The 12,638-nt window shown below is 41.1% G+C and overlaps 1 protein-coding gene across 1 annotated transcript; it reads right to left on the bottom strand.

The window, feature by feature from the left end:
- Positions 1-5,333: 5,333 nt before the first annotated feature.
- LOC145484727 (uncharacterized) lies at positions 5,334-11,466 on the bottom strand. The gene is made up of 5 exons (XM_081463358.1): positions 10,965-11,466; positions 9,300-9,412; positions 8,785-8,865; positions 6,582-7,640; positions 5,334-6,299 (listed from the first exon to the last, which is right to left on the bottom strand). The coding sequence occupies exons 1-5, from the start codon at positions 11,275-11,277 to the stop codon at positions 6,120-6,122; spliced, it is 1,746 nt and encodes a 581-aa protein (XP_081319484.1). The 5' UTR covers positions 11,278-11,466; the 3' UTR covers positions 5,334-6,119.
- Positions 11,467-12,638: the final 1,172 nt, after the last annotated feature.

The raw sequence follows: 12,638 nt of genomic DNA, 5'->3' as shown, positions 1-12,638 counted from the left end.
AGCTAGATCAGCTGAATTTTGCTACCCTATACTAGAGTGAACTCCCCAAGTCCCCCCATCTATCGACACTGCTGAGGCTGATTTGAGTAAATTTAAACTTGCCGATTTGATTTTTTTATATTTTTGAGTGGAAATTCCTGGTTTCCTTAGTCTAAATAAAATCTTCAACCAACTTGTCAGTTTTGTGGAAAATGATACCCTTTTCTAGACCCGAACGCTCTGATTTATATACCCTATCCTAGAGTTAACTGCTTGAAAACCATACCCTTCACAGCGGCACATACCTATATAGCCCAAATATGGCAGTGCCCTCCCCCCCTCCCCCCCTCCCCACGGGGTCTTAAACAGGGTTTTGATTTAAGGGTCAAGTCATAAATAAGGTTTCGAATTTTTGGTCAGGTCATAAATTAGGTAGGGAATATTGCAGATTTTAGTCATAAATAGGGTAAGGGTTTTGGGAAGCGGGCCGCACACCCCCGCCCAATTTTTCTGGGAGTACCCGCCCCTCTCCCCCCCCCTCCCCCACCCGGGTCCTAATGGAACCAGAAGAAATGAATTGAAGCGAACTGTACATCGTAAGATAGACCAGCCGAAAATGGCTGAAGTCACTAGAAAGCGACGTTACACTTGTCAGCCGTATTTCAACCGAAACCAGGAAAACAAAACGGGAGCGCTTAAAATTAAACGCCGTCTGGATCTGTTCCGGGGGATAGAGGCTGTGTTGCTGTTTATTCATCAACCTTGTACAATACAATGAAAGTGATCTTTGGGCTAGAGTTCGGCTTTCTTTTAACAACTAAATAAATTTCCGATTTAAATACATTGTTTGTATAATAATCAAACGATTTATATATATAAAAGAAGGCTTTTGTCGTCCGGTCCAAGCCATACTAGATTTCGTTTCTACACCAGGATCGTTCAATGGTCCTCTTTTCTGCTGGCCGGACGGGGCGCCTATTACTAGATCCTTTTTTGTGGAACAACTTAATCGAGCGCTCCGATTTTGAAATCTTGATCCTGCTTTGTACAAATCACACAGTTCGCGGATAGGCGCAGCGACTTGGGCCGCTGCAAAAGGCTTTTCAGACTCACAGATTCGCCAGTTGGGCCGATGGAAATCTAATGCGTTTTTAAAGTGTATTCGTGTACATAGTCTTTCAACTAACGTAGGCTATTCTTCATTGTAGACCACACGCAGGTGCTGTGGCCATCATCACAAGTTTAACACTTTAACACCGGTCTCTTTTCGGGTCAACAGTCTTCGGGTGGGGCGGGCCTCCATTCTGGAGGCTTGTGGCCTTTTTCTCCAGCCCTCACCTTTGCAAGAGCTTAACAAATAATAATTCGTTATATTGTATTTCATATTAGTTCTAATCAATAAATCGGCCATTCTGCGTGGCCAAAATTTATCTCAACAACGACTTGTCTGGTTTCGATTTCTTTAAGCGCTCCAGCAAACAAAGCTTGACTGTTGACCTAGAAAATTTGACATAGGTACAGCTTCATAGTTATAACTTCGGAAACAAGGGAAGAAGACATAAATAAATTTTATTTGCCACCAAATAAAAGCGTTTATGGCTTCTACCCACGCTCCTGGCGTTACTGTAAACACAGTGTTAATTTTCAACCAGGAGTTTAAGATAATGAGGAAAGGCTGGGAGTACTGAAGGGTCGAACTAAATGGGGACGGGGTCACCAAGTACAAACTTGATTGAACAATAATCACAAGACCATCACAAGACAATCTTATGACTTCGATGAAAATAGCGAATTCATTGGTAATAGTCACGAGTTTCACTGGAAAATAACTTATCCTCGCTTTCAGCGATCGGAATAAGACGTGGCATGTTTCTCGAGTTCGTCCTCTTTGTCTTCAGACCTGGCGCACTCAGCGAGGTCGACCCTCCTCCTCCCTTCCTCCAACTCATTTATATTACGTATTTGTTATATAGGCACTTCTCCTTTTTTCTCGTGCCCTCACCTTTGCAAGAGCTCAACAAATAATAATTCGCTATATTGTATTTCATATTAGTTTTAATCAATAAATCGGCCATTCCGCGTGGCCAAAATTTATCCCAACAACGACTTGTCTGGTTTCGATTTCTTTAAGCGCTCTAGCAAACAAAGCTTGACTGTTGACCTAGAAAATTTGACATAGGTACAGCTTCATAGTTATAATTTCGGAAACAAGGGAAGAAGACATAAATATACTTTCCCGAAAACGACAACAGTCTACAGGCAGGTTTTAAAATATGAGACGAAACCTTGGTAGCCCCTGGTATTTAATCGCAAGAATTCGATACATTTCCGCGAAACTCAGTGGTTTTGTAATGGTGATGAAAACACTTCGCAGCTTTTCTTGATACGTAACTCCTTGAGAAGTAATTAACATTCCGCGGAGAATATTGACATAGAGTTGATTACTTATTACTTTTGCAAAGTGGTTGCAAATCGCTGTCAAAATATCTGCTAAACCATGACAAGATGTTTTCCCTTCCAGGACAGAAATAGTTCTTTTGTAAAAACCCTTTTCTCAGATCTAGTAGAATATTATAAACACAATAAAAGATATGACAAGACAAAAACATAAACAAAGGAATTACGACATGCCATGTGGCCTGTGCTTCAAAGGTGTCGAACACAATTATCAAGCAAATGTCTTTTGCAACGTTTTCGTAAAGATCTCATTCTCGATTAATAAGTAGTTAATAATGTTAGTTGACACCGACAAATTAACGGCAAGGGCGCAAACGGGATAATTGACAATCGCAGACTTTTTAATCCGGAACGCCGGCCGGCCTCTTTTGCGCAGATTCACTGTCCTTGTTTTGTTCCTTCTTGAATATTGTTCAAGGTTTACAAATTGGTTAGGCCAATACACGCAATGGCAAAGCAAAATTAAAAGCAATTTTACCTTCATGCGAATATTTTGTCAGCTTTGATCTCATGATCTCAGCTGAATAGAATCTTATAATTAATTGTTCCTTGTTCGCCAAGCATAACACGCGAGGGCAAACTAGCATTTAGAATAAGGGTTTTAAGGTCAAAAAATAGGGCGGAAAACTTCAAAAGATTCAATTTGTTCTACTGGAGTTAATTGGGAAGACTAAGTCTTCACTTAACAGTGCAATTCGTCTTTGATAGAATCTAGGATTCTGTTTATAACATTTTGCGTTAATAGTCCATGACCTGAACTAAGTAGTATAAACTGTTTGAAAGCATGAAAGAGGCTTCAAAAATATGGTGGGACTCCCATAACTAATCACGTTGTGTTCACTGTTTACCCGAAAGAGTTAAATTGCGTGCCTCTAAATGCATAACTGGCAATAAAGATTTTTGTTATTTTAAGGATTACGCTTATAACCAAATTCTCATTAATTTGAATCCTTACAGCAAATAATTTTATTTCCAGAACGGTCTTTTCAGTCTTATTCACGAGTTAAAAAAACGGCTGAATTCAACCTGGATCGCTCGCAGTCACCATATTAGGGGTGGCGAATGGTAAATGCGAGACTTTGCGAGACGACGAGATTAGCGTTTTTCTTTGCAAGCCTGAGACATTTTGATTTCTTCTGATTGCGAGACCAAGACTTTTAAGTGTTTTGAATGCGAACTCAAGACATTTAGGTTCTAAGATGTTGTGATGTCATTTAACTTTACTAAAAAAAAAAATAAACAAATCGGTACTTAGCGACTTTCTTAGCCTTGAAAAAAATCGAGACTGCGAGACGCACATAACCGCTAAAAAACGAGATTGCGTGAGATTGCGAGATTGACCGTGAAATTCGGCGAAAATTTTGCGAGACCCATGGTTTTTGAACAACCATTCGCCACCCCTCATATTAAATAGTTGAGCTCGTTCCAGTTTTGAACTCCCCACATTGAATGAGGCAGCTTTTAAGAAATATTAAGTTCGTGCCATCAATCTTTAAATCAACACCCCGCTCCCCATTTGTTCATTAAATCTCAAACAAGTCATTGCTGTGTGTTAAATGTGCTTTTTTCAACTTATAGAACATCCTATTTATATTCACCTTTGCGTTGTCACAGGAACAAAGTCAATCAATACTGTCTTATGCTCGAAGTTTTCAAAAATCGGTGTTTAAGCAAGACAACGAGAATGGTTTTATTACATGTAAAATATTGAGACGGATTTCATAACAAAATGCATGCAAAAACAATTACATGGTTACAACATATGCAGCTGTAAATGTTCTAAAACTGTATCATACCTTGTGTATTTGAGCAACCGCATCGATCGCCTATTTTGCCAAACAGCATCATGACTGTCAACACCAGAGCTGATATCGACACGAGGCACACGACAATCAACAAAAACACCACCACACGGTTTGTGCTGAACATGCCTGCGGGCTTTCTGTTCGCACTGCTTGTGTTTGGCTGCTCGTCAGATAAACTCCGGTAATCCAAATGGCGGATTCCCCCCAAGTTTTCAAATCGAGATGCAACAAGCGCCCTTTGGTTCTTTTTGGCGTCATCTTGACACCAATTTTGAAAGACAGGGTTTACGACGAGAATCGGGCCGGCAGCTTCCCTACGCGCTTTCACGGAGGCCATTCAGAAATTCCTTGCTTAGTTTCTTTTTGTTACAGTACGTTTCTGTAACAGACGCCTAATCCAAAACAGCTTCGTATTATTTGGTAGGTTAACTTGCGTGTCGACACGCTGGAGTGATTTCCATTTTTAATAAGTTTTCTGCCCGTTAAAACAACAACGTTATGTGTTCAGCGACTTTAATGGGTAGATAAATATATAAAACAAACAAGGACGGCTCTTGAGGCATCCGATAATCTTAAAAGTAAGAGGGATTGGTCATCTTAGCGACGCAAATCGTCCCCGAGAAATGGCGACAATAGGATGTGCCACTTAAATTTTGGTCGTGATTATGCTATTTCTGTTTAGTGTTTCTGATTGGACAAATAGAGACAAAATTCTTTTAAATGCTTCAGCAAGAGTAAGCTGTTGAGATTAGCACTTGCTCCCACCATGAAATAAATGTTTGTATTTGCGAACGGCCATCCAAAACAAACTGGCGGCTATGTTTGAAGGATTAAATCCATCTAAGGGTCACAGTCTACCTGTCTGTTCTTATTACGATGCTGGACACCAAGGTGGAGGCGGTAGGACATTTTTCAACGAAAACGGAAAACAAAGAAAATAATAAATTGGCTTTTAATTTATATGAATCCTAAAGGTGACAGCTATTTGCACTTTTGGATTATCTTTTGGGGGTAATTAACGGTTTAGTTACTGCTTGGAACTAAACAAGACTGATCATATATATTTATATGCGCAAAAATTACAGCCTGAAATCACATATTCAGGTTTGAACGGGATTCGAAATCATGACCTCTGCGATACCTGTGCAGCGCACTCGCTCGCTTTGTCTTAATTCGACTTTGGACGTATAGCCATTAGAAGACAAAGATTATTTTTGACAGTTACTGATCATGAATAGAGTTGTGATCTAACTATAATTTACATTATTTTATTTACACGGTACATTATTTTTGCTATTTCCTAGAGTTACAGCGCGGATGAACAAAGAAAATGATTGATGTAAAACGTTCAAAAAAGCTTGAATGCATGAATATAATGGTCGTTGTCTTAACTCAAAGTAAACCAGTAAAATTGAAGCTGGAGCCATTTCAGATAAATATGGCTGGTTAAGAATCCCAACTGACAGGGCGCTGACTTGTTGGGTATGCCAGTTATCCAGATAGCAGCAGAGTAGACGGGTTGACGCTCCCACCTACGGATCGCAACCGCTCTACCGAACCTCTCCGACACGTACACTTGGTTTGTTAAAGGATGTCTAGCCTAGACACTTAGCACACAAATCATGCGTCCTTGAGCTATTATCGGCACCACACTCACACACGCATCACTAATTTTACATGATAAAGTAGTTGAAATAGTACGTCAGAACAGAAAACACACCGGGTTCTCTTTGAATTTTTGTACACAGCCTGCGAGCTGTGACTAGAACCCATCATGTCAGTTGTCTGGGAAAAGAAAGTGGGCAGCCATACACACGTTATGTCGTTGATAAATTAATTGTAATTATGAGATTCAGTCTACAGTTGTAACACTCGATTTCACGTAACAAGTGGACACTCCCAGTAGTGGATTGTGCAAGCGAATGACGTAACTGAAGCTGATACAGCTCCTCTGCACTCACACCGGTAAACGCGAGCATCTCCGGCAGCAGTGAAACTAGAGAGCAGATACTGTTGAGCATCATCTGTTGAGCATGTCGCTGCAATAATCCTTTTATCCTATAAGAACAAAAGTAGTAAATGTTATTTACAATACTAGAAGGGAGGGCTCTTTCTATTAATCCGACAGCAGTTTTAGATGAATAAAAGAGTGTGATAATCGACTTATAATGTTAGAAAGATTGGCTTTTTCTTAGCATTCAAAATGCACGGCATTAACATTTTAGGCCTGCATTGAATGCAGGCTTAAAATGTTAAAGCAGTGTATTTTACTCTGTATATCTGGATGTTCTTCTCGATCTGAAGAAAAGTATTTTATTATCAATAATTATTTTAACCTACGTTTTCTTCCTCGACGTCCACGGTAACACTGGCACCACCAGAGGCTACAGCTGCAACTGTTGTTACTTGCTTGTAGGTACACTGGCTGAAGTTTCCTGATCCTTGACCACTTGGACCTGGCGGGCCAATTGGACCGGGAGCTCCCTGAGTTCCATTGTAGCCTGGTATACCTGGCGGGCCACTTACACCAGGAGGCCCCTGAGTCCCATTGGAGCCCGGTACGCCTGGCGGGCCACTTGGACCGGGAGGTCCCTTAGTTCCATTGTAGCCCGGTACACCTGGCGGACCACTTGCACCGGGAGGTCCTTGAGTTCCATTATAGCCTGGTATACCTGGGGAGCCACTTATACCGGGAGCTCCCTCAGTTCCATTGTAACCTGGTATACCCGGCGGGCCAATTGCACCCGGAGGTCCTTGAGTTCCATTATTGCCTGGTATACACGGTGAGCCACTTGCACCTGGAGGTCCTTGAGTTCCATTAAAGCCTGGGATACCCGGAGGGCCAATTGGACCGGGAGGACCCTGAGTTCCATTGAAACCTGGTAAACCAGACGGGCCAAAGGGACCGGGAGGCCCCTGGGTTCCATTATAGCCTGGTAAACCAGGCGGGCCAATTGAGCCGGGAGAGCCCTGAGTTCCATTGTAGCCAGGTATACCCGGCGGGCCAATTGGACCGGGAAGACCCTGAGTTCCATTGAAACCTGGTAAACCAGACGGGCCAAAGGGACCGGGAGGCCCCTGGGTTCCATTGTAGCCTGGTAAGCCAGGCGGGCCAATTGAGCCGGGACGGCCCTGAGTTCCATTGTAACCTGCTATACCCGGCGGGCCAATCGGACCGGGAGGCCCCTGAGTTCCGTTATGGCCTGGTACACCTGACAGACCAATTGGACCTGGAGGTCCTTGAGTTCCATTGTAGCCTGGTACAACTGGTAGGCCAGTAGAATCGGTAGGAGTAGTAGCTCTGTGTGAACCATTAAATGTAGGTTGGTCTTGTTCTTCCACATATCCTTGAGAACAATTGTTGCCAATTTGTTCCTGAACTTCACTCACGTTCTTTACCTGTTATTGAAAGAAAAACAAAGATTGGCTATTGTTAGTATCAAATGTTTTTCTGTGCCACCGGACTGAAGATTATCTTGTGCATTATAAGTCATTTAGCATAAGCCTGTTTTACATGAACCTGACTAGCGTTCATGTTAAAACGAGAGACCCAAATATCACATTTAGAGAGCAGGAACAAAATATCAACTTTCTAATGTGTAACGTTTAGTCCTAGAAAGTCACGGCTCAATCATAGTAGGGGAAAAAGTATATTGTGAGGCGCTAGGGGTGCAAACTGTTGCCATGTAATAATTCGCTTTATGCTACCCTTTCCAATTTATTACTAGAATCATCCTTGTCAGTTCTTATCGCGCCATGGGACGCAAAAGGCCTTCACAGTCTCTCTCCGGCGGAGCAGTCTTGTGCACCTTTCAGATTTCATTCCAGGTGAGCCCGGGTGATGGGGGGTGTAGTCCCTTATATGGGCCATATAGGTATGTGCGGCCCCAAAGGGTAGGGTTTTTCAGCCGTTTTCGTCCTAAATAGGGTATCGATTTTGGCCATTTTGGTCTTAAATAGGGTATGGTTATAGCACTGTAGTGTGGAATTGGGTATGTTTCTTCGTAAAAGCTACTTTTTCATCATTATAAATAAGACCGTCAACAAAAGCCCTTCATAACTTATGTTTAGGGTAACTGTGCCAGCCGCAACGTAACGATCATCAATAGGGTATCGAATTTTTGGCCAGGTGATAAATAGCGTAGCAAAAATCGAAGAGTTTGGTCATAAATAGGGTAACGGTTTTGGGAAGTGGACCGCACACCCCCACCCAGCTTTTCTGGGAGTATCCATACCCCCCTCCCCCGGGCAGGTGAATCAGGTGCATGGACTTAAGTTCCTTTTTCCGCTGACCTTCTCCAAGATATTCGTGGCCTTCCCCGTTGTCTCTTGCCCTCTGGTGTTTTCACTGTGAGAGTACTCTAGCCTCTCACCCATTAGCACAACTAAAAGCAAAGCAAAGCTAGATTTCCTGGCTAACACTTGGTCGGGACTCGATGTTCTGCTCTCACTGTCATCGTATTGCCAGTTGCGTCCTTTTCCAGGTTGAGAAAGCCTGATTATTATTCTCAGTTTATTTTACCAAGAAAATGATTAGTCTTACCTTTATCGTTAGGTTACGACAAATACTCTCAAGGATTCTAAGCGCTTCCCAGACGTTTTCAAGTTCAGTTGCTTTGACCTCCTACGTAGTATAGTAAGAGTCCAAAGTTAGAGACAACATTAATTGAATTCAAAATAAGTTTTACAGGGAGGAGAGTCGAACCATGAACACTTGACATTCTGTCTTTTTTCTTGTTTTGTTTTGAGTTGTTTTTTTAGTGACGGCAGAAACATGCACAAGAAGATGCCAAATGTTCATGGTTGGAGTGTCTTAAATTGCCACTATAACTTGAAAAGGCGACTCAGAAATCCTTTACAAGGAAGATCCACCTAATAAGCAGGTCGTGGAAACTAGTCCAAGTTAAAAGTTTGACACAATTACTTGGTATTCATGAAAAAATGTGACAACCAACGCAGTTCTTTAAGCTAATTTATTGGAAGAATGAAAACCATGCTATTGTGCCCAAACAAACACTCCCAAATCCTTGCTTCATTGATAGTGTTCGTTGTACTCACCACAGCCTCTTGAAGTTTTGTCATATTCTCCTGAGGTAACCCATTAATTGTCCCACCATTGCCATTAATTTGAGGGGTGGAAGATTGTGCTTGAGAAGCTGGTGATTCTGACACTACAAATTCAAAATAACAAATGAGCTAAATCAGCAAAGTATCAAGACAAGAGATGTACGCGAGTGGTAGTGATGAATGCTAACGACGCGGAGATCACAGATTTTTTCAATTTACACGCCGTTAGTAGTTCGTCTTGTGTGATCGTCCGGGTGAGGGTAGTTCTTAAAAGAACTGCTGTTGATGCCCCTCAACAACAACAGCTCTTTTAAGAACTACCCTCACCCGGACAATCACACAAGACGAACTACTGAAACTCCTGGGTTCAAACCATTTACTATTTAAACGTTCATCGTTATGTACTGCTCATGGAAAAACCAAGGCGGAACCATTTGGACATTCGATTGTGTAAACAGTAAACTCATCTAAACCCTCCGTGGTAACTCCGGCTGCTCGCAAGGGCTTGTTAATGAGAGTTTGAATGACGGACCAACTTTAAAGGGGTTCAGTAACGGTATTGTGAGTTATTTTTGCCACATACAAAATTACCTTTAAATGGTAGGAAATCTGAAAATAACAGTTTAACGAAGATAAAAAACACCAAAGAGATAATGATAAACCATAAAGGAACAAGGATGGCTAAGGATGGAGAAGACTGACACGGATTACAAATCACGAATTTGAAAAATTGAGGCTAAACTTTTCAATATGCGCAAACCGTGACCGAGCTCCTTTAAATAAAGCGCAAAACAAATTTTGCGCACGGGGCATTGATAAAACGAAGCGAAAGTTCATGCTGTGCAGAGCCAATGTTATGATTGTCAAGAAGTGACGCTTTCTTTTACCTAAATAACACAGACTATGATTAGTCCCTATTTCACTTAGACGTCTGTGGTGCGCGACACAAAAGAAAACCGTGAGAAAAAAATGGCCGCGAAGGACGCGTATGCAATTATAATTTTTTCAACTGCACGTTTGTCTTCTCTTACCCTAGCTAAGCTGCAACTATACTCTTTATCCCACGTTTTTATTGCCATATCTTCCGGTAACATGAAGGCATTGTGCCTCTGATCTTACTCACAAACCAGTTGAACTGAATTGATTACAGACAACGAAGATAAAGATGATGTTCTTCGTACCATGGCCGAAGCATGACTGAGTTCGATAAGTGTCTGTCAAAATTTTTTCCTGCTTGTTCAATATTTTCTAACGTAATTTCTTCTTTATACTCATCAATGGAAAGGGAGTGAATTAAAAGTTCAACACCAATTTTCACAATATGATCTCCCATTTGTTGGCTTTTATAATAAATCGATATCAGATATTTGCCTTCTCAGCTTATGAATACACTTGGCAGGGTTACATTAATCGCGTTTTCAATCACTTACACAGTTCCTCTCAAAACCGACCGTTTCCCGCTTTATTGGAAACCTTTCTGGAATAAAAGACTAGATTTTTTGAAAGGTAACTTTCGTTACATAACGGTAGAAAAGGTACGGAGCTGCGTATTCCTGCATGTTTACTGTGATTATCAACTAGACTATGTAAATGTTTGTTAGACTATCGAAATAAAACAATAACAATGGTTATCCATCAAGCAACTTGATACGTTACCTTGTCTCTGTTGATTCCCACCGACTGCGTCTGAACAGTTATACCTGTTCCCAATTATTCCAGAAATCATTAGGGCAGTTAAAACAAATGTTGTTAGTGACATAAAACAAAGGAAGGTCATAAAAACCAACAAGAAACTTCTGGACAAAATATCGCGCCTTTTGCCAATGACTTCAACTTTTCCTGCCTTATCTGTCGACACGGCATCATCGTTTTCTTCGCCGACTTCACAAGCATTTCTTCTTTCAGCCGGTTCGGCCGTGGGAGCGTGTTTTTCATAACTTGCAGGATGTACTCTTCCAGATGCCAACATTTTGACTCCACTTCAAATTCTCAACGAAACTATGCCGTTTGACCAGTTTAATTTCCCGAAGGAAATTGTTCCGTTTAAATAGTTCGAAAGAGACCTACTTTCAGCTCTTTCATAAGTGATATATTGCTAGATGGAGATACAAGACTCCAGTTGAAATTAGGGTTTTCTAGCATTACAACGATCGTGCGTTTTGCTTGGTTATGTTTGACGCGTTCGTCCCACAAACATTGCCAGAGGGGCAAAATAATTTCTTTGTCAAGGTCACGATACACTATTTTTTTCCGTTCCGTGTTTACGTATACAAAATTGCCTTTTTATCAAAGGAAACTTTAAAATCATAGCTTATAGACGTAGACAAGCAACGGAGTAGACAATAAGTAAGACAAAAAAATAAACAAACAAGGATTGCTAAGAATCGCCAATACTAAGATGGATTGCGAAACACGAAAATGAAAGTAATTTGGCTGAAATCTTCAAATTTCTTGATCCGTGACAAGTACATGTATACTTATGCTCTGTTCAAGGGCCACTAAACAAGTCACTACAATAAACCATAAACCTTTCATTCAGCCATTGCCTTAATTTCTATCTTAAACAACCTCTCGCGAAAGGTCTTTCGTTGAATAACAGCCATCTGTCAATTGATGTAGTGTGAGTTGTTTGAACTGAAGAGTTACAGACCTTTTCAGTGAAATGCTACATACTTGTAAGTTTAGTTCCCGAGTCATACGTGAGCATGCCCATTTGTTTGATCACGTTGCCCCGCAACAGAATTTAACATTACTCAGAAAGAAGCCGGAATGGATCCTGCTTGAACGCATTTCCCTTGATAGCTAAATTATCATCACATTCCTTACATAAATTCTACAGGATGAATTGTACAATTCAGTTTAGTTCTCAAGAATTACACATAGAGGATTCTAAGCCAATAAGGTTAGTAGCATTGTCAGTCTAAGCATGAGAGTGCAAATTCAAGCCTGGAACTGCAAAGTAAAACGGTATGAGAGTAGAAAAAAAGACCTGCAGTGAATCACGAGGACTCATTACAAAACCGATAGCACAATATCACGGCTATTGTTCTTATCTGCAAAACCTGGTTTCTACCCCCATCCCAGCTCAGAATTGATGTCCATCTTAATTGATTCTATAATAAAATCTTCAAAGTTTCAATAGTTCCAACATATCTCGGGGGTGGGGGGTGGGTACGTAGGAACGAAATGCAATCAGTCCCACTAATTGGAAGACAGCAAATATTTCAATTAAATTAAGGAACGTTTTCCCGCTGTTTGTTCAATTCGAACATCTCGTCTTAAAAATAAATGGCAATTATTCTTTGCCTCTATAATATACTAAGCTGATCA

This window comes from Orbicella franksi, chromosome 4, assembly GCF_964199315.1.
Source record: "Orbicella franksi chromosome 4, jaOrbFran1.1, whole genome shotgun sequence".
Classification (NCBI taxonomy): Eukaryota; Metazoa; Cnidaria; class Anthozoa; order Scleractinia; family Merulinidae; genus Orbicella; species Orbicella franksi.
This window is presented reverse-complemented; position numbering and strand designations above follow the sequence as displayed.

What these genes read in the sequence shown, in the direction of transcription:
- LOC145484727 (XM_081463358.1), bottom strand. Translation starts at nt 11,277, where the DNA reads ATGTTGGCATCTGGAAGAGTACATCCTGCAAGTTATGAAAAACACGCT. An exon ending in GTCGTAACCTAACGATAAAG is followed by an intron (nt 7,641 to 8,784) that starts GTAAGACTAATC and finishes TTTCAATAACAG; the next exon opens with GTAAAGAACGTGAGTGAAGT. An exon ending in TGGACGTCGAGGAAGAAAAC is followed by an intron (nt 6,300 to 6,581) that starts GTAGGTTAAAAT and finishes TTGTTCTTATAG; the next exon opens with GATAAAAGGATTATTGCAGC.